This window comes from Nothobranchius furzeri, chromosome 12 (genome assembly GCF_043380555.1).
Source record: "Nothobranchius furzeri strain GRZ-AD chromosome 12, NfurGRZ-RIMD1, whole genome shotgun sequence".
In the NCBI taxonomy this organism is placed as follows: Eukaryota; Metazoa; Chordata; class Actinopteri; order Cyprinodontiformes; family Nothobranchiidae; genus Nothobranchius; species Nothobranchius furzeri.
In genome coordinates, this window is record NC_091752.1 from 59,897,340 (window position 1) to 59,924,093 (window position 26,754).

At 43.6% G+C, this 26,754-nt stretch overlaps 1 protein-coding gene across 3 annotated transcripts in view; it reads left to right on the forward strand.

The window, feature by feature from the left end:
• vps8 (VPS8 subunit of CORVET complex) overlaps positions 1–26,754 on the forward strand; it is a 164,231-nt gene that overhangs the window by 78,954 nt on the left and 58,523 nt on the right. For all 3 annotated transcript variants that reach the window (XM_070542769.1, XM_054750617.2, XM_054750618.2), the window contains exons 25-32: positions 1,350–1,422; positions 7,198–7,320; positions 7,736–7,807; positions 9,558–9,677; positions 9,780–9,836; positions 13,486–13,568; positions 14,978–15,062; positions 15,135–15,233. In XM_070542769.1, the coding sequence (XP_070398870.1) occupies positions 1,350–1,422; positions 7,198–7,320; positions 7,736–7,807; positions 9,558–9,677; positions 9,780–9,836; positions 13,486–13,568; positions 14,978–15,062; positions 15,135–15,233 (712 nt within the window). The remainder of the gene's footprint in view (positions 1–1,349; positions 1,423–7,197; positions 7,321–7,735; positions 7,808–9,557; positions 9,678–9,779; positions 9,837–13,485; positions 13,569–14,977; positions 15,063–15,134; positions 15,234–26,754) is intronic.

Here is a 26,754-nt window from a genome sequence, read left to right on the forward strand (position 1 = left end):
AAGGATGTGCATTATATGCATTATATTTTACTGGATATATTTATGTGTTATTTTGACTAAGATGAGTGTTATTAAATCAAACTTAAAATGTTACTGAAATGTAGGTCAAATATTTAGAAATATTTTAACCATAATATCAGATGGGAAAAAGGGAACTAAACATCAATCTAATGCATATTATTGAGCCTTTCATAATAAGAGTCCGTTATTTCAGCCTGATTATTTTGTTGTTTTGTTTCATAATTTTTTATCAGCAAACCAGTTTTTTTTCACTTGAAACGTTGTCAAATGAAATATTCAATTAATCAATAGAAGCTTAGATTAGAACACTTAACAAAAAAGTATTTGGCCCTTAAAAAAGTGAGGCAGTTGAATGCACAGAGTATGCATGTGTTGGCGCACGGTCAGGATGGTACCACCTCTGCCTCAATATGAGCCAGGAAAAACCCTGCAAGTTTAGGAAAAACACACAATAACACGCAAAATACTACTTCACAATCCTACTGGTCAACCGCACGAGCAGCGACCCGAGGAAAGCTTATCAGCTTGTAGTCTTTTCAAGACTTCAAGTCTAAACCACACGCTACAAAGTATTCAAACTGAAAAGATGCTAAGTCTAGACAGTGCCTACAAAACCCCTGAACAAAACATTCACAGACCAGGTATGGGACTGTGTATCTCAAAACCTTTTAGATAACAATTGGTCATTATGTGCAAGATTTGAAATGCATTTCACTTCAAACTTTTTTCCATATGGATTGGCTTTGGCAAACAATGACGCCAGTGTCATCTGCTTCACAGCCGATTTATTTAGCACTATCTGTGTTGGGAGACGCTGACATGCAGAGAGAGTTACAACATTCTTCATTGAAGGAGGTCTCGGGGGTGGAATACTGCTAACTTACTGCATGTTTAGCAAATTATCATCTTTTTGTTCCACGTCCTCCTTCTGAAATCCAAACAGTCACCAGATAATTGATCCACTTTATACTTAATGTTTACGATAGAGCCATTTCAACTATCACACATGGAAGAACTTTGATTTGATTTATGGCCCATTCCTAATGAGGATTTGATAGGTGAGGTGTGTTTCTGTTTTTGATTGTGACATCACATTGAGGGAAATGGCTTCTTTTAGACAAATAATTTCTGAAACCAAACGGTGACAAAAAATACTTTTTTCCAATGGTTGGAGTATTTATAGAGGCAGTAGAGACCCACATGGCAGCAACAAAGGTTGCAGTCAGATTTGCAAATAATGTCCTTGTTAATATATGTAGAATTAGTACACGTACATTTTAGTACTTTACATTAATTTAAACAAATATACAAAATGTTTTTGTTTGTAGCTGCTGTCTTGCTGGAAGGGCTTATCCACTAGGAGACATTCCTGAAGATCTTGTGGTTCAAGTCAAAAACCAGGTATGTAAGATTATTTCACTTGTTATTCACTAATATCTATGTTTTAACAGGCTGTAATAGTTAAGATGGTAACACTCTTAAATTCAATCCTATTAAAAGACTTAAAGCATAGTGGATCATTTAGGAAATTATAACGTCCCTTTTTGCAAGAAGAGAGCACCAACAGGAAGGAGACAGCCCTTATTTCATTTATCAGTTCTGTTAACTAATACATCAGTAATTTATTTTATTTACTAATAAAGCCATCCTAAAATACACTAGCTTACCGAATCAATGCAATAAACATGGATGAGTGAGTTTGGGGGAAAGTCCAGAGCTCAACCTTTGGCTTGTGTTGGAGTGTAAAGTGAGAGCCAAGACTGATGGTGTCTCTACCGAGAAATGAGTGCATCTTCTATTGCCCGACTCCAGCGGGTGCAAAATGCTGCTGCGCGTTTTTTAACCAGAATTCGTAAATCTGAGCACATAAACCCAGTTTTAGCCTCACTCCACTGGTTGCCCATTTCTTTTAGGATTGACTTTATTTGCTTTTAAAACCCTCCATGGCCTTGCCTCGTCCCACCTCTCTGAGCTGCTGCTGCCTTATGCGCCCTCTCGTTCCCTCAGGTCAGCTCCTAAGCTGTGAAATAACCTGCCTGTGGGCCAGGCCTCATCTGTGGCGGAGTTAAAATCTCTTTTAAAAACTCATCTCTTTGCTTTGACATTCAACACTGTGTAAGATGTTGATTTAATTTGTTCTTATATATTTTTTTTTTAGTTATTTTATCTGGTTTAATATATTTAATGATAGGGCTGTTTTTATGTTCTATGTGTTGGTGTGTTTTTATTCCCATTTATGTGATTTATGTGTTTGTTTGTTACCCTATTTTACTGTGTAGCACTTTGAACCCGTGCTGGGTGTTTGAAAGTGCTTTATAAATAAAGTTGGATTGGATTGGAAATAAATTCAACTAAAGAATTGGCAACAGAAGAAAGTTTCCAGGAATACAGTTTTCACACTAGGTTTGTCACTGTTATTGTGACCAAAAATATCACGGTTTTTGATACTATATCACGTTATCAAATGTGTTACATTTTCAGACAACTAAATAAACCATCTATATGAGGAAAATATTGTCCTCATTTTCCGTCTAAAATTTGCCTAAAATTTGTTATTTTGTACTTAAGTTGTAAATTTGTCTACATTTTCCTCTTTAGTCTTTAAAATACCAAAATGTGCATATTAAATTAATATTTATTTCATTACTTTAAAAATATTAGATCAGATGATACTTACTACTCAAGTATCTGTCTAATCAAATAATGTTTTTCTCTTACTTGAGCAATTTCTTGGGGAGCTACTTTTATTTGAGTGAAATGTGTTGAAGTAGTGCCGTTCTAGCTTGAGTACAGTTGTTGGCTACTCTACCCAGCCCCGCCTATAGATCAGGGGCGCCCAAACTGTTTCCCTCAGTGGGACAAAATAATAATCTATATCTCTGTTAGGTAAATTTCCTTACTAACATCGACCAAAGAACTCAGACTGGAAATTCTGTTGAGTATTTCAGATTTCACTTTCTGCAGAAAGGGGAGCCAGACGGAACACACAGCGGCTTGTGTGAGTTTCCACGCTGTCTCCAAATCTTTCAGCTTTTGTGCATATTTTTATTCACACATGGGCGTAGTCACACAGTTGCACAAACACCAATTACCATTGCTCATTGGCACATTTACATGTATTTAATCAGCATTTTAGCTAAATTCTGTGGTATCCCAGATCTATTTGACTCAGAAACTTTATGCTGTAAAAAACAAGATTTCTACCAGACAATGTTTTGTGAAAGTTTGTATTTCTCACATAGATTTGAGCTTTCAGAAATGTTTGCTAAAACATAGATTTTGTTACAAACAACTGATAGCATTCACTGGCGCTATCCATCAATATATAAATATTGGACAATGGGTTTCCATAGGCTCCAATAACACATTTTTGAAGATGAATGGGAGGTGGCCACCACCGCCATTTTGACCGTGTCACAGGTTCCGTCAAGCCCAGACAATTCCACAAAAGGGAAGAGAGGTGGGGCTGTTAGGCTGGGATCAACTGGCGACACCCGGTCAAACTAGCTACAAGCTAACCTGAAGCTAACTCAGAGGTGGGAGCTAAGCTAACGGAGGTAGCAACCTAGCTACAACCGGAGTTGACTGTGCACAACACCAGAGCTTCTGAGTCAGAGATAAGCCGGGCTGACCGCTGGGTAAAACCGGGTAGAACACAGAGGTCTCCGAGAGCTCTGCCGCTGGGGAGAAGCGGGTGGAAAGGTTTCCATCCCAGAGCTCCACAAGCCGGCAACCCGCGCAGCAGACAGGAGCCGCGATCAGACAGAGATGTGCCGAGCTGCGGGGAGAACGGGTGGAAAACATCGGTCTCCCGAGAGCTCCACAAGCCGATAGTCGGAACCCAGCTCCACCAACTTGTTATATTTCAACCCATTTTCTAAAGTGCAGCATTATGTTAAATGCACTGGGTTTTACCCTATTACATTTAAATTTCATGGTTAAACAGTACATGTTTAAATCTAAGCTCAGCTCGGCAGTGACCTAAAATACATAAATATAATTTTACTTACCGAAAAAAATGAAGTGGAGACTCCTTGGACGCTCTATTAGTGCAATTAATGCCACAGCAAGTCATTTTGTCCAACAATTGCACAAATAATATCCAAAACAGAATACACAAACACAGACACTCAAAATCCCGGAACAGTTTCCAGGCCAGACCGAGGCTCTACTGAGGCCTTTCCACGGAGCTAGCTGGGGGCACATAGATGTCTGATAAAGAAGTTCATCATACTAGGAAAAAAATTCATGAATAAAATCACAGCTAGTCCCTTTCTTCCTAATGGAGAATATGAAGGTTGATCTTACACGGTAGAACGTGTTTGCTGCAAATCTTTCAATATTTTGAGGGCATTTAGTCCGTTTGGTTGACCGCCAAGATTAAAACACAAGACAAGTTTAGTTTGTTGTCTGTTAGTGCAGCCAGCTGCACAGCAAAATGACCATTTTACTGTGAAACCAACAACATTAAAGTGACAGTATGTAGTTCCCCTGGCGATAGGGGGCAGTACTTACCTAAATGATTGCAAGCAGGCATTACTTTTGTGTTCAAATTAGATCGTACCAACGGATGGCCATTAGGGTAAAAAAAAATCCCTGGGAGCACAACCTCCAGTAAAATAACAAGAACATCTGATTTCCTTTCATCAACGGCAACGAGTGAAGACGTAAACGTGTGAAACAACAATGGTGAAAGTTTTGTAACCATTTGTTACAAATCAGTAAATGCATTTTGTCCTCATGGGCTTCCATAGAAGGAAATATGGCATCCATTATGGCATCGCCCAGAGACATAGACCCGCTCCATGTATTTTAGAACAGATTTTTATGGTTATGTGTTATGAAACTGCCAACTGGGCATCTTTTATTTAATTTACAGCAACATTTCGATGGATATTTCCAGAGATCAATGGTAAAAACTATACAGAGTCGCTTCAAAGTGACATAAGGTGTTAGGTATTTTAATGTATTACTGTCTTAAATGTTCCTTTTTAAGTAATCATATGTTAATCTTATGATTGTGAAGTAAGCCACAGGGCTTTCTCCTTCTTCCTCGTGGCTCTGGAATGTGGCTGATAAGCCCTGATGTTTGTCTGCATGGGGGTTGGGGAGTAGCCTGCAGGTATCCATGGTTACTGAGTTTCTCGCTGTCAGACATAAATTAAGACTTCCTTTTTGGAATGTCCCGCCTTAGCCTCAAAGCAACACTGTAATTGGCTAAGTGTAGACAGTGATGGATTGTTCTTTGTCCTTTTTTCCCTGTGTTTCAATAAAACCAGCTGTGGTGCAGAAGGCAGGCCAGAGTTGATCGGACATGGGCCTTTGCAGGCTCTTGGCCAGTTTCTCTCTGCTGCCTCGCAGCGTATTAAACCTACTGGCCTTTCACTTGTGTGGTTCATTTTAGGATATAAAAATACCCAACATAAGGATATAAACTGGCTTGTTTTGAGTAGCTTTACATAGGGATGTACCGATCAGGTTTTTTGTTGCCGATCACCGATACCGATATCAAAGAATGCTGATCACCGATACCGATCACTGATACCAATCACGTGGATTGGCCAGAAATTTTCAACAACATTATAATGAGTGCTACAAACTACATAATCTGGGAATAAAGGAAATGCAACCTAATCTAAAATGGTCTGTATTAGGGTTGTCACGGTGTGAAAATTTAACCTCACGGTTATTGTGACCAAAATTACCACGGTTTTCGGTATTATCGCGGTATTTTTTTTTAAACGTGCTACATTTTCACACAATTAAATAAACCCTGTTTGTCAGGAAATATTGTCCTCAGTTTGTGTCTCAATTTAGCCTAAAATGTGTTATTTTGTAATGATGTTGTTTATTTTTTTTACATTTTTCCCCTTTAGTCTTTAAAATACCAATATTTGCCCATGACTTCTTATTTTATGTCTGTTTGATGTCATCATTTTAAAAATATTAGATCAGATGATACTCAGTACTCAAGTAGCCTTCTAATCAGATACTTTTTTACCCTTACTTGAGTAATAAACCCTATATCAGGAAAATATCGTCCTCGGTTTGTGTCCTTCCAGTGAGCTTTGCAGATGTGGGAAAATGTCATCAGGCAGTAATCATTGTTAAATTCATAATTATTCTCGGAGAGAGACCAACTCTTATCTGCCCCTGGGAGCCCCGTAATGCATAGCGTCATTTCAACATGGCGGTGTCCGCGACACGGTTTATATGCAGGTAGCGGCGCTGCGGCTGCTTTATATAGCGACTCGTTGCATTCTCCCTCAACCCAAATCCTCAGATCACGCATTTTAGCTAAAACGCTAACAGTAACTTGCCTTGCGTTGACTGTAGAGTTGTGGGTGATGATCATGCAGATGTGTCATGAGATTTGAAGCGTTGCTGCCTTTCACAGACTCTTTTTCTGCACGTGCTGCAAACAGGATGGCCGTCTTCTATAAACTGTCCCTCGGCATTCTTCAAATATCTAAAATATGCTCGTAATTCCGACTTTGTCTTCTTTGAGGGATAAAAAATGTCCTCCTGAGCGCTGCCGTCTCCTCCTTTGGCCATTATTTCAGCTTTAGCTTCAAGAAAGTTTTGGTTGTAAACAGCAAAGCGAGCATGTGCCACCGGCAACTTCAGCAGATGATACGGTGGCTGGTAAGGGTCACCGCGTCTACACCGCAGCCACGGTAAACCCACCAAGATAATATAGTTTTTAAAAAAAACAAGACGGTTATTATTATTGTCAACTTTTTTTTTTACCGGGGTTTACCGCTACAGTGGTTACCGTGACAACCCTACCTGATCGGTCTGCTTTGATCTATTTTGAAAACTCCGATCAAAACCGATAGGGGCGCTATCGGCCGATTACGATCAAATGCCGATCCATCGGTGCATCCCTAGCTTTACAGGAGCTTCAACGTGCATGAACAGTTTCTCTGCCGTCCATCAAGGTGAAGGGGGCGGTCCCATGAGTGGCTTCAATAGAACTTATAGGAACAAAACTTAGTATGAGACCAAGTGCTCTTCTGAGAACATCTGGAACTTGAAGATCTCTAAGAAGCAGCTGGATCTTTCCTAGCTTTATTTTATTATTAAGTGACAGATAACATCATCACAAGAAGAGATGTAGTTCACATATTCATTTAAACAAACATTTTGATACAAACGTGCGCTCTTTTTTTTTAGGTATTTGAGTTCTTGATTCGTCTCCATTCAGGAAACTCATCCCAGGAGGAAGTCGTGACTTTCCCGTTCATACGGACACTGCTGCACTTTGACGCACGAGAGTTTCTCAATGTACTTGCCATGGTGAGTCATCTTTACCGTTTTGATCATTTACCATTTATGTCCACATGTAAAAACATATGGACTGACCGCATTGTTGGCCCAAGCCCACTCAGCTCCTTTCAAAAGAAAGTCCTACTTTAATAAGCTGTTTTGTAATCCAAACGAAGGTTGTAATCTGAGAATGCAGTTTTACAGTGTCAGTCATAGTAGTAATTGATGCAGTGTACTTGTTGGCCTAGTGTGGTTAGCAGGTAACAGGGATAGTAAGGAGATCATACATCTAACATCAAATCTGAGGTGGAATTTTGTGGACTTGCAGAAACCATTTAGCAGTTTAATAATTACTATAGTTGGGCTTTAATAAACCTGGATGTCACTATTTATTTTATGATTATTCTCTAGTACTATCTGCCAAGCTTTTCTCTCTTTGTTCCAGACCTTTGATGACTTCCAGAATGACAAGCAGGCTCTTGAGTACCAACAGAGAATAGTAGACATCTTACTTCAGGTACACAAAATATTTTCACACTGATTTTAAGTTTTAGTCATTTTCTATGCAAACACCCACGCATGGCAAGTGGAATCTGCCACGGCTAAGCTAACCAGACTTAGGAGAAGGAGCAGCTGAAGCTTACATCACTATATGAACCCCTTACATCCTGCAGCTGACCCGCTGCGACCTGGTGGCAACGTAGCGGTGATGCATTACAACCAATGCTTGCTAGCGGAACTGTAGTGACGAGGCACCTTCGGATTTCATGAAAACATACGCCTGAAACTACGTCACCTCAGTAACGTCTGCGACACACGCCTGCAAATTACGTTGCCGTAACCACCGTCTGCTCTCTGTTCGTCCTGGTCGTCTATGATTTGAACAGTTTTCCTTTTTCTAATCTGCATGAAATGTCAGTTTTTAGTAGTTATCATCACTCCCATAAGCCTGCTTCAGCCTGGCCCCCTCCACTTGCCGGTGCTGTGCCGTAGACTGTTAAAACACAGCAGGAGTCATTTTAAGGCGGGTAAAATCTTTAAATAAAGATGAAATAAAAATAAACTGCCTGAATATAATAAAGATCACTTTAAGGCACAACTACGGTGCCCAACACTAGATTCTGATGACTAAACAAGAAACGGTTTTTAAGCTCCTTCATTTAAACTGTGTACGGTAACAAACCTGTGTTTAATTCACCTTTCACTATTTTGATTGCCTCTGTTAAAATAATTCAGTATCATCCAGTCATTTTTATTAGTTTATACCTTCAGTTTGGCAAATATATAACATTAAAACCATAATGCTAATTTTTAATGAAACCTTTCTGACGGCGATGTACTTACCTACAACGTAGGTCACACACTTGGGTGGAGTTTAAAAGTCTCAGAAATGCATAAACACAATGTAGGCACACTAGAGATGTGACTGCATCGATGGCAGGATACCCCAGAGAAACGTTCCTGTCAGAGAGTATCTTCACAGCTCTGACATTCGTGTGCATGTGAGCACAAAGTTGCTGACGGGTAAGTGTAAACGTGGCTTTACAGAGACAACGTGCTTCTTCTCAACGTTAACCTTAGACGTGGGTCTCCTTCAGCTGGTAATCCGTGGCAGTTTGCACACACCGTACACACACACGCACGCACGCACGCACGCACGCACGCACACACACACACACACACACACACAACCTAACATCTGTGTGAAACGCAGACGCAGCAGGTTCACTCATCCACCTCCTGCTGTCTGCTACTCCCAGGATGGCCCGGTGCAGGGGTGGCTGCTCTCTAGTTTTACTGCTTGTTATATCAGTTAATGCTATTTTTCTCCTCAATTACACAGATCCTTGTTTTCTAGGGTTACCTTCTCAGTGGCCTAGTGTTAGAGTGACTGGGAGATGGGGTTCAAATCCCGGTCGGATCATACCAAAGACTTAAACGATGGGACTCAAGGCCTCCCTGCTTGACACTCAGCTTTAGGGGATGATTGGAGGGGTTGAACTACCAAACAGTTCTTAAGGGCGGCCACAGCTGCAGCTCCCCACGATTATGGGTCACATGCAGAGATGAATTTCACCAGTGTGTGATGACTAATGGGACTTTAACTTTAACATATTAATTCATCTTCTTGACCATCAGTGTATCTTCATCCTCCCTATCTCTCTTGATAACATCATAATCATGTATGTAACAGCAGTGTTTTATGAAACATGTTCATCTGTGTGTTTATTGTCTCTAATGATTTGTTTCTGGTCCTTAATGTAAAGCTCATGGTGGACAACCCAGACTTCACTCCATCCCAAGTGGGCGGTCTCTTCACCTTCCTGGCCCGCCAGCTGGCCAAGCCAAACAACACACTTTTTGTAAACAGGAAGCTTTTTGATCAGGTAACTGACACGTTAATGATAAATATGTCTAAATATGCATAAATGCAGTTGCTCTGCAAAGATGGCAGGGAGTGTAATATGTGACGCCCTCACCCCCTCCAGGTGCTTGAGTTCCTGTGCTGCCCTGATGATGATTCTCGGCACGCTGAAAGGCAGCAGGTACGTACATCTGATGTCTGAAAGGAGTCATCCCCTGATAATTTCACATTATCCACTACATAATGGCTTCCTACTGGTTTTTCACTGGCTGGAAAGTCGATATTTAACGTTGGATCGTTTTTTTACTCTTGGCTTCTTCAACCAGGCCACGTGCACCCCACGAGCACACGGACTCCAAAACGAGATCCTGAGTTCTGGCCCTAATGTCGTCACAAAGGCAGGATGTACATTACCAAATATGGACAGCACAGACTAACGCCGCCATAGCCCGCACTACTCCGTTGTTTCAACTTTCATTTTGGTTGTCTTTGAAAATATAGTAATAATAGTCCTTATTTTAAAATATCTCTTTTTATCGGATTAACGTCCAGTGCCAGAACTGAAACCTATCAGTGAATCTTAAAGGTCCCAAATGACCATGCCATGATCGTAAAGGTTATTAAATCATCTTAAATGAGCCTGGTAGCTCTTTGACCTTCTTGAGTGTAATAAAAATGCTGAACCTTTGCCTAGCCCTCATCACCTGTTTCATTGTCCACTTGTCCTCATCTGGTGGAGAAGTCTCTTTCATTCGTTTCACCAGGAACTTGTGAGCCACCTCACATTCAGAGGCCATCATGAGTCTTGGTCAAGTTTGGTAAAGGCTTCACTTTGTGACATCCAAGAATGTTGGCTGAGCAGGATCCAGGGCGACAAATGCCTCCATCAGGTCCAAATGGATTTTCCATTTCCCCACATACAAGTCAATGTTTCATCATCACAGTCCCTACGTGTGACCATTTCCTCAACCACATAGTCAGCAAGGGCAGAGTTTTGTGTTCATCTTCTCTTTGATGGCCTTGTTGAGACACCCTCACCATGCGCTTGGATAGCCTGGAATTCTGTCTCAGTGGGATATTCCCAAGACGGGTGCATGCACTGGCGAAGAGCTCAAACCTAGAAGAGGAGACAACCCCCTATTGCTGCTGTAAAGATCACAACTAAAGCTACAGGGCAGCATGACAACACAACAATCATATCCAGATACAAATTCCAACACAACACATCTCAAATACAGTAAATATAAATTCTGCAAAGTTAAGACATGAGATTTTAAAATATTATTTAAAGTTAGTTTGATTTTAAGAGACCGCTAAAAGCAGAAAGCTACATTTCTTGTATGAAAGGTTCTATGCAGGTTAACTGATACTGGAGGGTTACCCCCAAATTCCACTACCTCCGCTCCGACACGAACGCCGGAGCAAAATCGGTCCCATTGTAGTCAATCAAAGCAATTCCACTACTGCGGCCGTGCTCCGGCAGTGCGGCGCCGTGCACCGCCCTCTGTTCCGGCGTCCGGCAAAAATAGAATCGATTCTATTTTCGCCGGACACCGGAGCACCTCCGCAGTAAATGGACAGAAATCACAACTGCCCAACAGGAAAAGGAGCAAGCACAACTTCCGTTTTTCACAATAAATCGATAAACAAAATGCGTTTTTTGTTTCATATGCACAGGTTTAACAACTTTTAACAACTATCAATGGCGGCTGAAGTTTAAATGCACAAAAGTAAGCCATAAATACAGTTTCCACTATCAAAGTAGTCACACTTTGTTGATCCAAACACTGCTGATCTCTCAACACAAATGATGGGCAGATTAAACAGTTCATGCCGATGCTTCTTCCACACAACGGGTGTTTGGATCTAACTTCCGCGTTCATTGCTCGGACTGTATCGCAAGATCTCGAAAATCCCGCGCATGCTTGTTTGCCCACCTCAGGTCTCCGCACCGGAGCGAAGCCGTTGTAGAGCGGGTACCAGTAAAAATTGAGTTCGGAAGCGAGCGGCTGCGGAAGGCGGGGGCGGACCGGAGCGGAGGTAGTGGAATTTGGGGGTTAACCCTACCCAGCATGTTTTAGATGTTTCCCTGTTTCAGCACACCAGATTAGAATCAGTGATTAACAAGCTTCTGCAACAGGTGATTCAGCCACTGAACACATAAAACATGCTGGATAGGGGATCTCCAGGACAGGGGTTGTACAGACCTGCTTCTACTTACTATAACATAAATATGAAATAGTGGTTTTACTTGCACATACTTGTTGCACTTTCTAGTAGGGCTGCACAATATATCGTAAATATATTGTTATCGCGATATCAGTATGTGCAATATGCATATTGCAAAGAACAGATAAATATTGTAAAGAGTGGTCAACTCAAATGTTTGCTACACATAATGCGTTCTGTCAATCAAACAGAAGCATGATGTTTTTTTAACAAGTCAAATAGAGCTGTTCACCCATTTGGCCAATTGGGTGGGTTCTCATAGGTTAGATGCCTGCCTCCAAGGCAGACGGCACTTCATTTTGATGGTTAGCAAACACCTGAGTTTTGTTTAGCTCGTTCTGCTGATTCTGCTTTTCCCGGGATCCACTGAATTCCTTTTCTGGTTCATTTTCTTTTTTCCTTTTCTCACATCTTTAGCTTTTCTCATTTGTATGATTTTTTGAACCTCATGACTGTCCTTTTCAGCATTTGCTCTTGAGACATTTGATTACACATAAGTAAGTGCTAATTTCAGGTTTATGGAGCGCGGAGCAGAAGGAAGGTGTGAGAGGCTGTGCATTTGCAGGTGAAATGTTCCTATTATGCCTAGAATGGGGGCAGTAACCAAAGGAAATGCATTGTTTAATAATTTGGTTGGGATTGGATCTAAAATGCAAGTTGAAGGTTTAGATGAAGCTAATATTTTTGATAACTCAACTGGATCAAAACAGTTCTCATCTAATGATGAAATGACAATGTTCTAGCTTGTCAAAGTGTCTTTTTTTACAAGAGTAGACCATTAAACGTGCCATTATCGTGAAAGAAGAAACTGTACATCTGACACAGGAAGTCCCTTAGACAGGGACTTAGAGACAGGAGCAGCCATAACCAGGCCGAGACTAAGCTTACTAAGCTTTCGAGCTTTATTACACAGGAAAACAAAAAGAAAAGCTTCTCTAAACATTAGGTGGAACAACAGAAAACACTTGTGTTGTGATGTGGTGTGTTAGAAAGTCTCAATACAAAGAAATTAGATAAATTCAAGTGAAGTTGAAACACCAAACAGCTACATGATTTGCAAGTAATAAATACGCCTTATTGCAATCCGATGGACCATTTCTAGTTGGATGAAGCAGTCAAAGGTTACACCTAAACACTAAATATTCATCTACCTCTTTGTTACGTTTGTCCTTTGTTGATTGTCCAATTTCATTTTCTTTAGTTTTTTGTTAAACACAGAGTGATGGGGGTTTGTTGTTACCTTTACATGTTTTGACGTTCACTTCCGCCTTCGTCAGAGCAACTGCCAGATGTTGACGGCGTCCCTTCCTTTTATCCGCAGGCAGCAGAGGACGATATCGCCGTCTGCTGCCCGCGGATAAAAGTGAGTGACGCCTTCAACATCCGGCAGTTGCTCTGACGAAGGCGGAAGTGAACGTCAAAACATGTAAAGGTAACAAGAAACCCCCATCACTCTGCACAACAAAGAACTAAAGAAATCTTCTTGTACCTTTTAGATCTGGGAGGAGTCAAACTGTTTCTTTCTTCCAGTGTGTAGAACTTGACACACATAATGTGTGGATTGGATGAGATGTGATGATGTGTTGTTGCTTGTTTTGCAGGTCCTGTTGGAGCTGCTGCAGGTTGGAGGTGTGGTCCAGTTTAATGAAGAAAAACTTTTTACTTTAGCAGAAAAGGCTGCCTTGTGAGTCACTCGTAATATCCACTTATGTCAATTAACTGAATCTTGAGTTGTCTTCGAAGGTACAATACAAGTGAAACCTAAAAAAATTTAATGTGCTGCAAAATGACTTATCTCAGTGAATATATTTAAATAGTGAAACTAATCTATGAGAAAGTGTCACGTTCGAATCAGCTAATTAATCCAAAACACCTGCAAAGGGTTCCTGAGCTTTTTGAGCTGCGACAGCAAATCTGCAAAACAAGCTAGCTTAAAACATTTTTTTCGAAGAAGAAACAGACGCTGCTACCACTCCAACTGTAGGACAAACTACCAGAGTCCCAAAACTTAAAACACCATTAGTCAAGGACAACAAAAGATAATTGGACCTAGAAAATGGCAAGTGCTGTTTAGCACGCTATTGTTTCCTCTGGCGGTGCAGCTTTTGGTTCTGGCGGACATGGCCCAGGGATGACAGCGGACAGGAGGGGTGAATGTTACGTGATGTTTAGGTTTAAAAGCTAGCTTGTTTGGCAGATTTGCTATTTCAGCTTTAGATTGTCTCTCAGTCACCTAAATAAATGAACATTTTTACCATGTTCTGATTTTTGAGTTTCACATGTATATAAGAATTTTACAATGAAATAGTCACAAAACAGTTTAATGTCTCAATCATCAGAAGGATTGTTACATTGAAACGGATTTCCTTCTCAGCCGGCTTGGGGGTTGCCAGTTTTTCTCCTTCCAAAATGGTCAAAGAGGGACATAATCACTGTTTAGTATCTGCGAGCCCGTGAGGTTGCCATATCTACTCCTAGAAGCAAATAGTTGGCTCTAAAGAAATAAGCTACTTTTTCTATTACCAACAACTCAATATTACAGTGAAAGGTATTTATCTTTCCATCAAGTTACTGAATATGACTCATCTTTGCTCATCATCTAGAATCTGGATATGCTGATCCATAACTAGCAACAGCCATGCCAGTAGTGAGAAAGCCACTCACCCAAAATTGACCAGAGGATGTCAGACTTCATTCTTTCAAAAATCATCTTTAAAGACAAAATCATTAGTAAATAACAACTACCGGTACTTAACAATTATTGGTGTTTTATACCAAACACCAATCATCTATGCTGTAAAATCTCATTTTTACAAGTTCAGCAGTTCTTTACGCCAGATGTTGTATTTATATCTATTTTAATGTTTTGATTAATATCATGTACAGCTAGAGGAGCCTTTGCAGCATCTCAGTGGTCTTTCAACAGACACTCCTTCTGTCCCTGTGCAGCTTCTGATTTCATCAACATGTAAATGATAAACTATAAAGATGTTTTTGTAAGATACTTCAGAAGAAAGTAGAGAAAAGTTCAGTTTTATTAGTAAAGTCACAATAAAGCTGAGATATTTGTGTTTATGATGTTCTGCTCTCTAGCTACCAGATCTGCGAGTTTCTTTATGAAAAGAAACATCTGTATGATGGGATCATCGACTGCTACCTGAAAGACCCCCTCCGAAAGGTATTTGGGTGTGCCTTAGATTTGCATCAGATATACATCTTAAAAGTGTTTAATCTTGTGTGCTTTTGTTAGGCGGAGATCTTTAACTACATCCACAATCTACTGTCGATGCCTGGTTACACTTCTGAGGAGAAGAACCGGGTCAGACACAAAGTTCTGCAGCACATACAGGTCAGTGGAATTCACACCAACTTCCTGATTGGGTTAAGTTTGTTTAAAGATAACTTCAAATTTTTCTCGACACCAGTACTTTAACCATACCTGGTTTTAGGCACCTGCACCTGAACGGCACCTGTACTTTAAGTCTAATTTAAAGTTCTATATTATGCTACTTTAAACCTTTCAGAGCAAAGGTAGGCACAATATATGATAAAATATTAGTATTGAGATGTCAATAGAAGAAGACGAGAGACGAGACGATAGCATCTAAAGCGGAGTTTGCTGCAGCTCTCTTCTGTTCTAAATGACTCGAATGTCTTTTAAAACAACAAGTAGAAGCGCTATAAGTCCCCCCAACCCCCCACCGACCCACCCCGGATCCTGTCTGTCTGTGAAGCAAACAGAATTAAAGTCTGATTGCTGGTGACAAGCCTTACAGATTTACTCCCAGGTGGAGCATCAGAGCTTCTGCTTTAATGACACGCCTGATACTTAAGACTTTATTGTTATTGTTTCTTGAATGCTTTATAATTCTGACCACACACAGAGGCAAAAGAGAAAGGAAGAGACAAGGGGGAAAGTTCCACAAAAATAAACAATCACTGATGAACAGGGATCTGCTTCTAGACCTGCAGAAATGGGACACACAACAATACAACAGGAGCAAGCTATCACTGCATCAACCTGATGAGGAAATATAAAATCAACATTGTTTTACTGAACAATCACACGATAATAAATCACAGTGCATTAAGTGCCAACCACAGCCTTAAGACGTGTTGAACGTGCCCAAGTCCATACTTATGAGAGCACCATATGAGCACCTGTGTGTGTACACGCGCTTGTATATGTAAGGTTTCTCTATAGGAGCGTCCAATAGAGAGTGTGAGGAGCCATAGGTCCGCCCCCCAAAGATGTGTAGATGGAGGGAGCTCCAAGTCCCAGAGATCCAGGAGCTGCCCCAGAGCACAGGGACCCCAGGGACACTGTAACCAGAAAAGCCCCTGCCTCCCTCGAGAGGCGCAGAGGATTGCCCCGGGGGGCCACAACCAGCAGCCGGTAGAGTCCCGGGAGATATCAGCAGCAAGCCCACAGGCCCGCCCGCAGCCTTCCACCCCCATAGCCGGCCGAGCACAGAACCCAGCGACCCGGGACCTAGGGGCCACCCCCCCCAGCCGGGGACCCAGCAGAGCCCAGGGACTCAGAGGCAGCCACCGGGATTAATCAGGCAAACGCCAAAAATCTTAAACCCCCTGACCCGGGAGCCGCGAACACTCAGGCAGACCAAGGCACCACACTCCACACCAGGTGTGGCAGGGGGAGAGGAGGCGAAGATGTATAGCATCAAAAGAAGTCCCAGGAGAGGGGAGGAGTCAAAAGCCCCACCTGACATATACAGTCATACACAAACACAGTCACACACTCCCTCCCTCATGCTCACACATACACATACACATACAACGTAAGACTTACAAAAATGCACGCCAGACACCCACACATGCTCCCCATTCACAACCTATTCACTCTGGTCCTCGTACTGCTGCACAAAGGGTACAACCATCAATGGTTCCCAGAGTTCGCCCCTTTCCGCTGGGGTGCTGATGAGACGGCTCCCCCGCCCAACGCTGAGCAAAGCATCCCACCACCCCAGACCCCAGCCAGATGGCCAGATCCCCCTCCTGGCCTCCAGCCCAGGGAAGCAAAGCGACAACAGGGGTGTGCTAAGACCCCTAGTCTCCCTCCACCTGCTCTGATATAGTGTTAGTGCATGTTGATGAGGTGTATTCCATGGCTGTGGTGAGCAGGCAGTGCAGGCATCGCCTGGCCTACGCTAGCTGATGCCATCACACAACCCCACTTGCACCCACAGCCCTCTTTGTCTAAGTGCAGTTTAAAATTGGAAGTGGGCACTGGCACTCGGGATGAGGCTGAAAAATCCCCCTACCAAATGCCGTTGGCCAAGGCCCTAAGTGTGTGTTTGCGTGGAATGTCATTGGTGGAAGTGTTTAATGTGCAAATAAAATTGGGGGGCAGGTTGCCACAGGAATGCGGAAATGGGGTCCATACCCGCACCCCCTGACTTGTCCATCCCTCCTAAGGTCCTATGTGCCTGTTTGTGTGACTATGTGAGGGAGCAGGAGGAGAGAAATATGCGGGGATGGGGAGGAATGGCTGGTTGGCCTAAGCCCTCCAGGGAGCCAGCTCCCCCACTATTCCCAATAGGCACCTCTGTTGCCAAAATGCCACCCAGGGCATGGAGACCCCAGCCCATCTTGCCAGAGCCCAAAGCAGCAGCATCGCAGAACCCCACGGAGTCCGAGGACACCAACCCAGCCCTACCCCAGCAGAATATCTACTCCCATCCCTGCATTTGCACAACTTCCAGAATATATAAGACATAGGACATCCAGGTAAGGTTGGATCCTCCCCCTCCTGGACATCCCCCTCACCGTGATGGGACAGCAGAGGAGCCAAGGTCTACCCGAGGCCCCTGAGCCCGGGCCAGGCACTGTTGCATGTTCCCGCCTTCTTCCCGGCAGCATACATGTCATGACCCGACCCCCAAGGCCCCGCCCAGATCCCCACACGCGGCCGGCCACCCCCACACCCTGAGCCCCCAGGCCCCCACCCAGACCCGCCATGGGGCAATGTAGCCGCCAGGCTGCAACCCATGGCCACCACCAAGACCCCCAAGGGGCCCTACTCACAACCGCCAGTAGTCCACCCCCTGAGGCAACCCAAGCCTTTTTTCTAAAGAAAGACATATGTGGCGTCAAGCGTCACTAGACGCCATTTTTGACAACATCCAAAAAACTACAGAAAGAGGGAGGAGTCTGGCAGGCCAGGCTTGCTTCTCAGCCTCACATGGGTCTGAGAACAGGATTTGATCCTACAGTATATGCTGATTAGCTTAATATTAACTGGATAACTAAAAAAGCTTGTACTCTCATGGCGCGAGCCCGGTTCAAAGTCGGGAATCAACAGCGTCTGCAGCTGGCAGTGTCATCACTGAAATCTGCAGCAAAGCGACAGTCATTTCCAGTCTCTAACACCTGAGTCTCCTTCGCCAGAGCCAGGGTTTGATCTCTGTCCTCTCTCAAGTTACAATGAAGGTAAATTCTGGGTCGAGGACATTGACCGGGAGATACAGTGTCCTGATCCTCTCAGCTGTTGTGTCTCCAGACAAATTTATGCCTTTCAGGAAAATCGCACAGACGTCAGCATATCGTGACTGTGATGTCACTGATAAGTGCCAGAAAGCATCCACAATAACCCCAAGGAGCTTTAGTAACAAGTTTAGTCCCATAAATGACTCTTTCTTAACATCCATTTCGATGTCTCACTATGGGATACGCCTCTTCGCATATTTGTCAGAAGCACTTATCTCAAAACGCCAATCTGATTGGCCAGTGACCGTGACGCTTACGTCACCTGCTACTATGTAGCAAACGTCCCAGCGCGTGTCATTCAACAACCTCTTCTCGCTTCGGTGGTAGTTTATCAGGTAAGTTAGCTCAACCGACTTACTTTCTTCCTGTCCTGACCTTCACCAGGTTTGGGGCACAGCGAGCAGATTCACACTCCAGTGCAGCTGTTCTCTCTTCAGCTAACACCTGTTAGTTCACATGGAAGCCGCTCCTCCCACCAGAGGAGTCCCTACCTAGCTTCCTTTCCTCTCCCAGGGATGGAGTTTTTTCTTCGGCTGCTCACCTGGGCATGCAGTCACTCTGCCGACGTGCTGTGACTAGGCTCAACATCCCCTGGCCCACCTTTGTCACCGAAGCAGTTAGATCCCATTATGAGGGAAATAAACTACCTTAGGCCACAGGGGTGGCAAAACTTCTCCTGCCTGTTTTCCCAAAGCTCTTCAAAGAGGTTAAAGTATTTTGGGTCCAACACCCTTTCAGCTCCAGGTATCCTTCCCAAAGAGCCTCCTCCCTGGACTTAGAGGATGTGGAATTGGCTGGAATGTTGCACATGCTGCCGATGGAGCCGCTGGTAGCAGCCCACCTGCACGCACAGCTCTGAGGAATGTCCTCTAGACCTCCCACTCTCCCTTCAAAGGCGAACCGCTTCCAGTTGGCGCTAAACGAAAGGGCTCAGTTCAAGCTTTCATGACCACGAAGCCGGACCCTGACGTGTGGGAGGAAATCCCCATGCTGACTGACATTTGCCTGCGCGTGCAACACTGTGCGGTCCAGGCTAGGGTTGGGCATCGAGCATCATTAAAACCGGGATTAACTGTCAGTTTTTCCTGGAATTTTTCCAATTTTTTAATTTCAATTCCTAGTATCAATTCCCAGGCCCCCAACCGGAAGAAGAATCTGTGGCCGATCTTCCTGAAAAAAACATGAACAGCAGAAATAAAAATGGTCAGTCAAACACAGCCACCCACCAACACTCGTCAGTGTGAGCGTGACCGTCAGAAGGCTGAGCAATAACCTGTAAATGAATTAAAGTCGTCAGGAGGTGTTAAAATGTGAAGGAGGGGGCAACATAAGAAACGCGACAGTGGAGTTAAAATAGGTTTAATTGTTATAAAAGGTTGTAAAAACAAGTGCAAACAGATGGAGAGCATTATTAAAATAATGCCAAACAAACAAAATCAAGACTAAAAGGTTAACATATAAAGGGTGAATTATCAACATCAAAACACCTGGTTAAAACCTTGTTAAAAGTTTTACCGAAACAGAAGGTGCTTTAAAAACACAAGTTGATATTAAAAACCGACGCCCTACGAAAACACTGTTTTAAAATCACAAAGTCAGTAAAACTACGAAGTTAACCTTAAAACAGAGTCACCCAAGTCGACATCAAACAAAGATCCATGTGGATCACTCAGAGTTAAAACTCATCAAAACGAAGGGGTTAAAACCAAAACGAGGCCTGGAGGACAGCAGAACCCCTGCACTGCTGTCTCCCAGACTGCTGAAGGCACAGCCTTTTTATCCCAGGTGTGGGGTCATCAACAGGATTCAGCTCAGCTGTGCTCCTCAGCAGCCTGGAAGAGAGGAGGAGGAGGGGCGGTGTCAGGCTTGATCACCAGGGCTGGGTGATCTTGGCTCATGCATCCCACTGGCCAGGCTGGCAGCCGTAACATCATGCTTGATCAACCTTTCTCTGTGGTGGATCACACTGGGTTCTGGCCACTAGAATACACATAATAAATATATTTTGTAATAATTATAAAAATAATAATAATCATATAATAAATCTCACAACACATAAAGTTGTGAGATTTGTTTTTCTTTTTTGAACTATTTAGTCTGTTGAGAGTTGTAATGTTTTAAGTCTGTTAGATTGTTACTGACAGCAGCTACATTTAGTTTTCCATTTCCCTTCTGACTGAATCATTTCTGCAGCATGTAGGTGTAAATTCTCAGTCATCCTGGACATCATCACCCTGAGTTTTACTTGAAAACATCTGGACTTTTCTGGTTATGTTGAAGACATTTTGCTTCTTATCGTAGAGGTTTCTTTCCCATAATTAGTTCCTATACTTTGGTTGTGGTCAGAAACAGTGGCGGCTCGTCTGTAGGGGCCGCTAGGGCGCAGCCCCACTAGATGATAAAATGATCAGACACCCCAATTTACAACTAATTCAGTACAAAATTCTGCACAGAGTATACTATACAGGTCATCGGATGTTCGTGATGGAGTTTGTGTCGTCTGACACCTGTACACACTGCACAAACAACATTCCTGGCAATTACATCCACGCACTGTGGTCCTGTCCACCTGTCCATGAATTTTGGGGTAGAGTATGTGAAGACCCGTCAAAGTGTCTGAAATGTAATATCCCAACTTCCCTTTTTCTTTGTTTACTGGGAAACCTGGAAACCTTTGGTTCACATGGTTTTGACTGCCATATGCATTGCTAAGAAAACTATCCTCATGAATTGGAAAAATAGAGATACTCTGCATTAACCAGTATAGAAATCTTTTGTTAGATCATATTACACTTGATACAGCCTCTGCTTCCACTTCAAATCAATCTCTCTGGGCTCCTTTGATCGGTTCCATCACCGATGGTGGCGCAGTGGTTAACACTGTTGCCTCGCAGCACGAAGTTTGTAGGTTCAAAACTCGGCTGCGGCCTTTCTGCGTGGAGTTGTGTGTTTTCCCCATGCATGCGTGGGTTTCCTCCGGGTACTCCAGTTTCCCCCACAGATCACAACATGCCCTATAGGTTATAAATTGTAAGTCGCTTAGGAAAAAAAGTGTCTACTAAATGAATAAACATAAACATTGATATTGTCAATGTTTATGTTTATGATGGGGCGGAGGGTCTGAGTTTGGAGTATCCAGACGTTCCCTGTAGGTGGGTTCACAGGGGGTGTCTGGTGCCTCTGGACTGCTGCCCTCCTCTGGAGGTGCTTGGGTTGCCTCGGGTGGTGAACTACTGGTGGTTGTGAAAGGGGTCCCTTGGGGGGTCTTGGCGGCGGCCACGGGTTGCTGCCTGGTGGTTGTATCGCCCCTGAGTAGGTCTGGGTGGGGGTCTGGGGTGTGCGGGGACTTGGGGATGGGGTCCTGACTCAAAAGCTGCCAATAAGAAGGCAGGAACAAGCGGCAGTGCATGGCCCAGGCTCAGGGCCTCAGGTAGACCTTGGCTCCTCAGAAATAATAACAACTCAGTCCCATCACGGGGGAGTGGGATGTCCAGGAGGTGGAGGACCCAACCTTACCTGGCTGTCTCATGTCTTTCAAATCAAATCAAATATACTTTATTAATCCCAGAGGGAAATTAAGAGTTTCAGTACACACAATTCAGAGGTCAGACATACATGGGCAAGACACATGACAAGAATTGGTGACTGTGGTCATTCGCAACCCTGAGTCGCGCTACCTTAATAGAGATAAGAGGGTCACATGAGGATTGGTTCAGGTGGAGGGGATAAAAGGCACTTTATAGAGTTACCCTCCACCAGGAGGGCAGCTTTGCTCTGCAACAAAAAAACACCTCAAACATATATGCAACAGACTTAAGACAACACAACATAAGTGTCCACTAGGTGGGGTGGGTTGGGACTATCCCCACTTCAGTTCCTGCAGCCACGATAAGCAGCGCATGTCACCTCAGTGTGGATAGGGGAAGGAGCATTGAGGGTTGGAGGGTTGCATTGACCCTGGAATGATTCAGCGGCCTTCCCGCAGTCCCGCCCAGGCTGGGAAAGGAGACAGAGTTGAGTTGCCATAGCGACGGCACATTGCACATATCTTCTGAGGGGGGAGTTTTCTTTGGAGCCTTGCAGGCTCAAGGGCGCGAGATTCCGATTAGAAGTTTTTTTGGGGCCAGGCAGAGATAATTTCCTCTCTGTCTTACAGTTCCTTGGTCCTCAACCTCTCAAATTCCCAATAATGGACATTAAATTATCCCAATCCGTGCTGATTCGTCCACTCTATCCTTGCTGGCATCCATCTTTTGTGCTAATGAATGAATCTTGGCCAAAGTTCAAAGCTTACGATTCATCTTGACAATTATGTGAGTCGGTGAATTCACAGCGCGGTGCAATCCATCTCTGAGTTCAGGGATCAGGCCAATATTCCTCGACAGCTTGTTAATTTTCCGGTAAGCCAGGTAGCCTCCAATGCCGATCAGCAGGAAACCTGACACCAACACCACAAATATCCACACATCTTCAGAGTCCTCCACAGACAGCTGAGATAAACAAATCAAGTTCCACTGTTTCCAGGAGTCCATGATGTGTCCAACTGGGTCTGTCCCGGAGGGGCATCCGGGAGCCCCTTCTCCCGTTCTCATCGTTGAAAATTTGTTATCAAACGCGTTGAGTGACCAACTGACGAGATCCATTTTAGTGATTTCAGTTTCCAGAATAAATGCAGAAGCAGCCGTGCACCCAGCACACAGAGACAGACAAAGGCCTTGAGGATAAGATATGGAGGAGAGGAGGAAAAAAGTGTCTGTACCCTCCGAGAGCCGGAAGAAGATATTACCTATTGAAGTTTTGCAAATGCAGGGATGGGAGTAGATATTCTGCTGGGGTGGGGCTGGGTTGGTGCCCTCGTGCTATGTGGGGCTCTGTGATGCTGCTGCTTTGGGCCCTGGCAAGATGGGCTGGAGTCTCCATGCCCTGTGGGTCATTTTGGGAACAGAGGTGCCTATTGGGGCCAGTGGGGGAGCTGGCTCCCTGGAAGTCTTAGGCCAACCAGCCATTCCTCCCCATCCCCTTACATTTTTCTCCTGCTTCTTCAGATCATCACACAATCATGCACATTGGACGTTGTGGCGTGGGCAAGTCAGGGATGCGGGTATGGATCCCATTCCCGCATTCCTGTGGCAGCCTGCCCCCCAATTTTATTTGCACATTAAACACTTCCACCAACGACATTCCACGCAAACATGCACTTAGGCCCTTAGGATTGAGCACACTCAACAACATTTGGAAAGGGGATCTTTCAGCCTCATCCCGAGAGCCTGGTGCCCACTTCCAATTTTAAACTGCACTAACCCCCAAATTCCACTACCTCCGCTCCGCTCCGACACAAACTCCGGAGCAAAAGCGGTCCCGTTGTAGTCAATCAGAGCAATTCCACTACTGCGGCTGTGCTCCGGCAGTGCGGCGCAGTGCGCCACCCTCTGTTCCGGCGTCCGCCAAAAATAGAATCGATCCTATTTTTGCCGGACGCCGGAGCACCGCCGCAGTCAATGGACAGGAATCACAACCGCCCAACAGGAAAAGGAGCAAGCACAACTTCCGTTTTTCACAATAAATCGATAAACCAAAGGCGTTTTTTGTTTCATATGCACAGGTTTAACAACTTTTAACAACTATCAATGGCGGCTGAACTTTAAATGCACAAAAGTAAGCCATAAATACAGTTTCCACCAGGGACGAAATTTTGATTTCAGAAGTGGGGGGGACACAGCAGGCTTGTGCGGATTTGGGGTGGGGGGTGTTATGTAAAGACCCCTTGACACGTCACGTGCCCATCTCAATAATTTTTCCATCCTCTATATATATATATATATATATATATATATATATATATGATATATATATATATATATATCAAAGTTAAAAAATGTACAACTCTATTATTATTTTTATTCATTATCATTATTGAAGTGCAGTTTTGGCTGTTGACAATGGATAGGCCATTGTATTTATTGTTTTGGGTCTTTTTTATTGTTTTTGGTGCAACATTTTCTAACAGGGAGTGAGATTCCTTTTTTATTCAATTTTTGTTTGTTATTTTTATTCATTTAGAAGTTCTGGTTCTGGACATTTCAATGTTAAATGAAGGCTTATTTGTTGCATTTTAAAGGGTGTACTTGCATTATTATGATATATTAACATTATATTAGTGGTTATTTTGGTCTAGATAATGTTGACAATGATATCGTTTATCATCAACATTTTGTTGGACAAAATATCGTCCAGCAAAATTTGTTACATTCCCAGGCCTAGTCAAAAGTATAAAAATTATTTATACATAAACGGTCCTCCTGAGATCTGGCCGTTTGTTCATTTGCTGTGTTAGAGGACATGCTGAACTAATGTTTTACACATGATCATCACCCTAACATTTGAGTGCATAAAACATATTAAATATGTTTTTCCCCTTAACAGTGTTTAAACAGTTGTTGCATTTCAACACACAAAAATAAATGGAAAAAATAAGATAAATCTAATGAAAAGTGTACATCTTTGACATTAACCTTGAAAAAAATCTGTTGACGATGATGATACTGTTCATTTTTCAGAGCTTTTTAATGTGAAAATATACATTGCAATAGATAAGTTTACAATAAAGTTAAATGATAAAAGTTTTGAAGTTACACTTCTACTACTACTAGTAATAATAATTATGATGATAATAGTAATAATAAAAAAAATAATAATTATAATAATACGAATAAATTGTGTCTGAGGAGTCAGTTATGTGGAGGAGATGAGTTTGTAAAAGTTAGTTTTGAGTATGTGTGTGAAGGAGGAGGTGAGTCTGAGCTTAATGCAGGGGTGTCACATGTTCCAACTTACGTTTTGACTTTGAAAGAAGTCTCTTCTATCCACTTTTCGTTTTCTTGACATGCTGCCTCCTGGCTGTGCCTAACTACCAAAGACTCACAAATGAACACTTATTCAAATGTTATGTAATGGAAGCTGAGCTGAGCTCTGATATTACACAGCGTCTAGTTGACGATGTGACTCAGTACCGGTGTTCCCTAGCGGCTCCAAACTAGCAAAACAACGTGAGTACGTTCTGACTGTTTACAACTTGAGTGACAGCAGCAACAGCCAATAATACGTTAGCAAGTATCAGCAGAGCCAATAGATTAGCTTTTGGGCGGGTCTAATAGTAAACCGGTTTCCGTTTCGGTCCTAGTGCTCAACCAAATCCATTTAATGGAGCGTAACATTGTTTTTGGACGGAAAAAAGTGCAGGGGACCAAAACTGCCTTTTGAAAAAGTGGGGGGGACATGTCCCACCCGTCCCCCCCCAAAATTACGTCCCAGGTTTCCACTATCAAAGTAGTCACACTTTGTTGATCCAAACACTGCTGATCTCTCAACACAAATGATGGGCAGATTAAACAGTTCATTTCAATGCTTCTCCCACACAATTGGTGTTTGGATCTAACTTCCGCGTTTATTTCTCGGACTGTATCGCAAGATCTCGAAAATCCCGCGCATGCTTGTTTGCCCACCTCAGGTCTCTGCACCGGAGCGGAGCTGTTGTAGAGCGGGTACCAGTAAAAATTGAGTTCGGAAGCGAGCGGCTGCGGAAGGCCAGGGCGGACCGGAGCGGTGTGGAGGTAGTGGAATTTGGGGGTTAGACACAGAGGGCTTTGGGGGGAAGTGGGATTGTGTGGTTGCATCAGTTGGCGTAGGCCAGACAATGCCTGCACTGCCTGCTCACCACAGCCATGGAATACACCTCATCAACACGCACTAACACTGTATTGGAGCAGGTGAAGGGAGACTAGGGGTCTTAGCATTCCTCTGTTGTGGCTTGGCGTCCCGGGGCTGGAGGCTAGGAGGGGGAGCTGGCCATCTTGTTGGGGTATGGGGTGGCTGCTCATCAGCACCCCAGCAGAAAGGGGCAAACTCAGTGAACCGGTACTGGTTGTACCCCTTGTGCAGCAGTCCCGGGACCAAAGTGAATAGGGTGTGTATGGGGAGTATGAGTGGGTGTCTAGCATTCATTTTTGTAAGTCTTAGGTTGTGCGTGTATGTGTGAGCATGAGGGAGGAAGTGTGTGCCTGTGTCTGTCTATGACTGTATATGTCAGGTGGGGTCTTGGACTCCTCCCCTCTCCTGGGACTTCTTGTGCTACTGCACATCTTCGCCTACCTTCCTGCCACATTTGGTGTGGAGCGAGGTGCCTTCGTCTGCCTGAGTGTTCGCGACTCCCGGGTCAGGGGGTTTAAGATTTTTGGAGTTTGGAGAAGGGGGTGGGGCCTTTCTGGTTACAGTCTCCCTGTGGTCCCTGCTTTCTGGGACAGCTCCTGGATTTCTGGGACTTGGAGCCCCCTCCATCTCCTACACATTTTTTAGGGGCAGCTCTG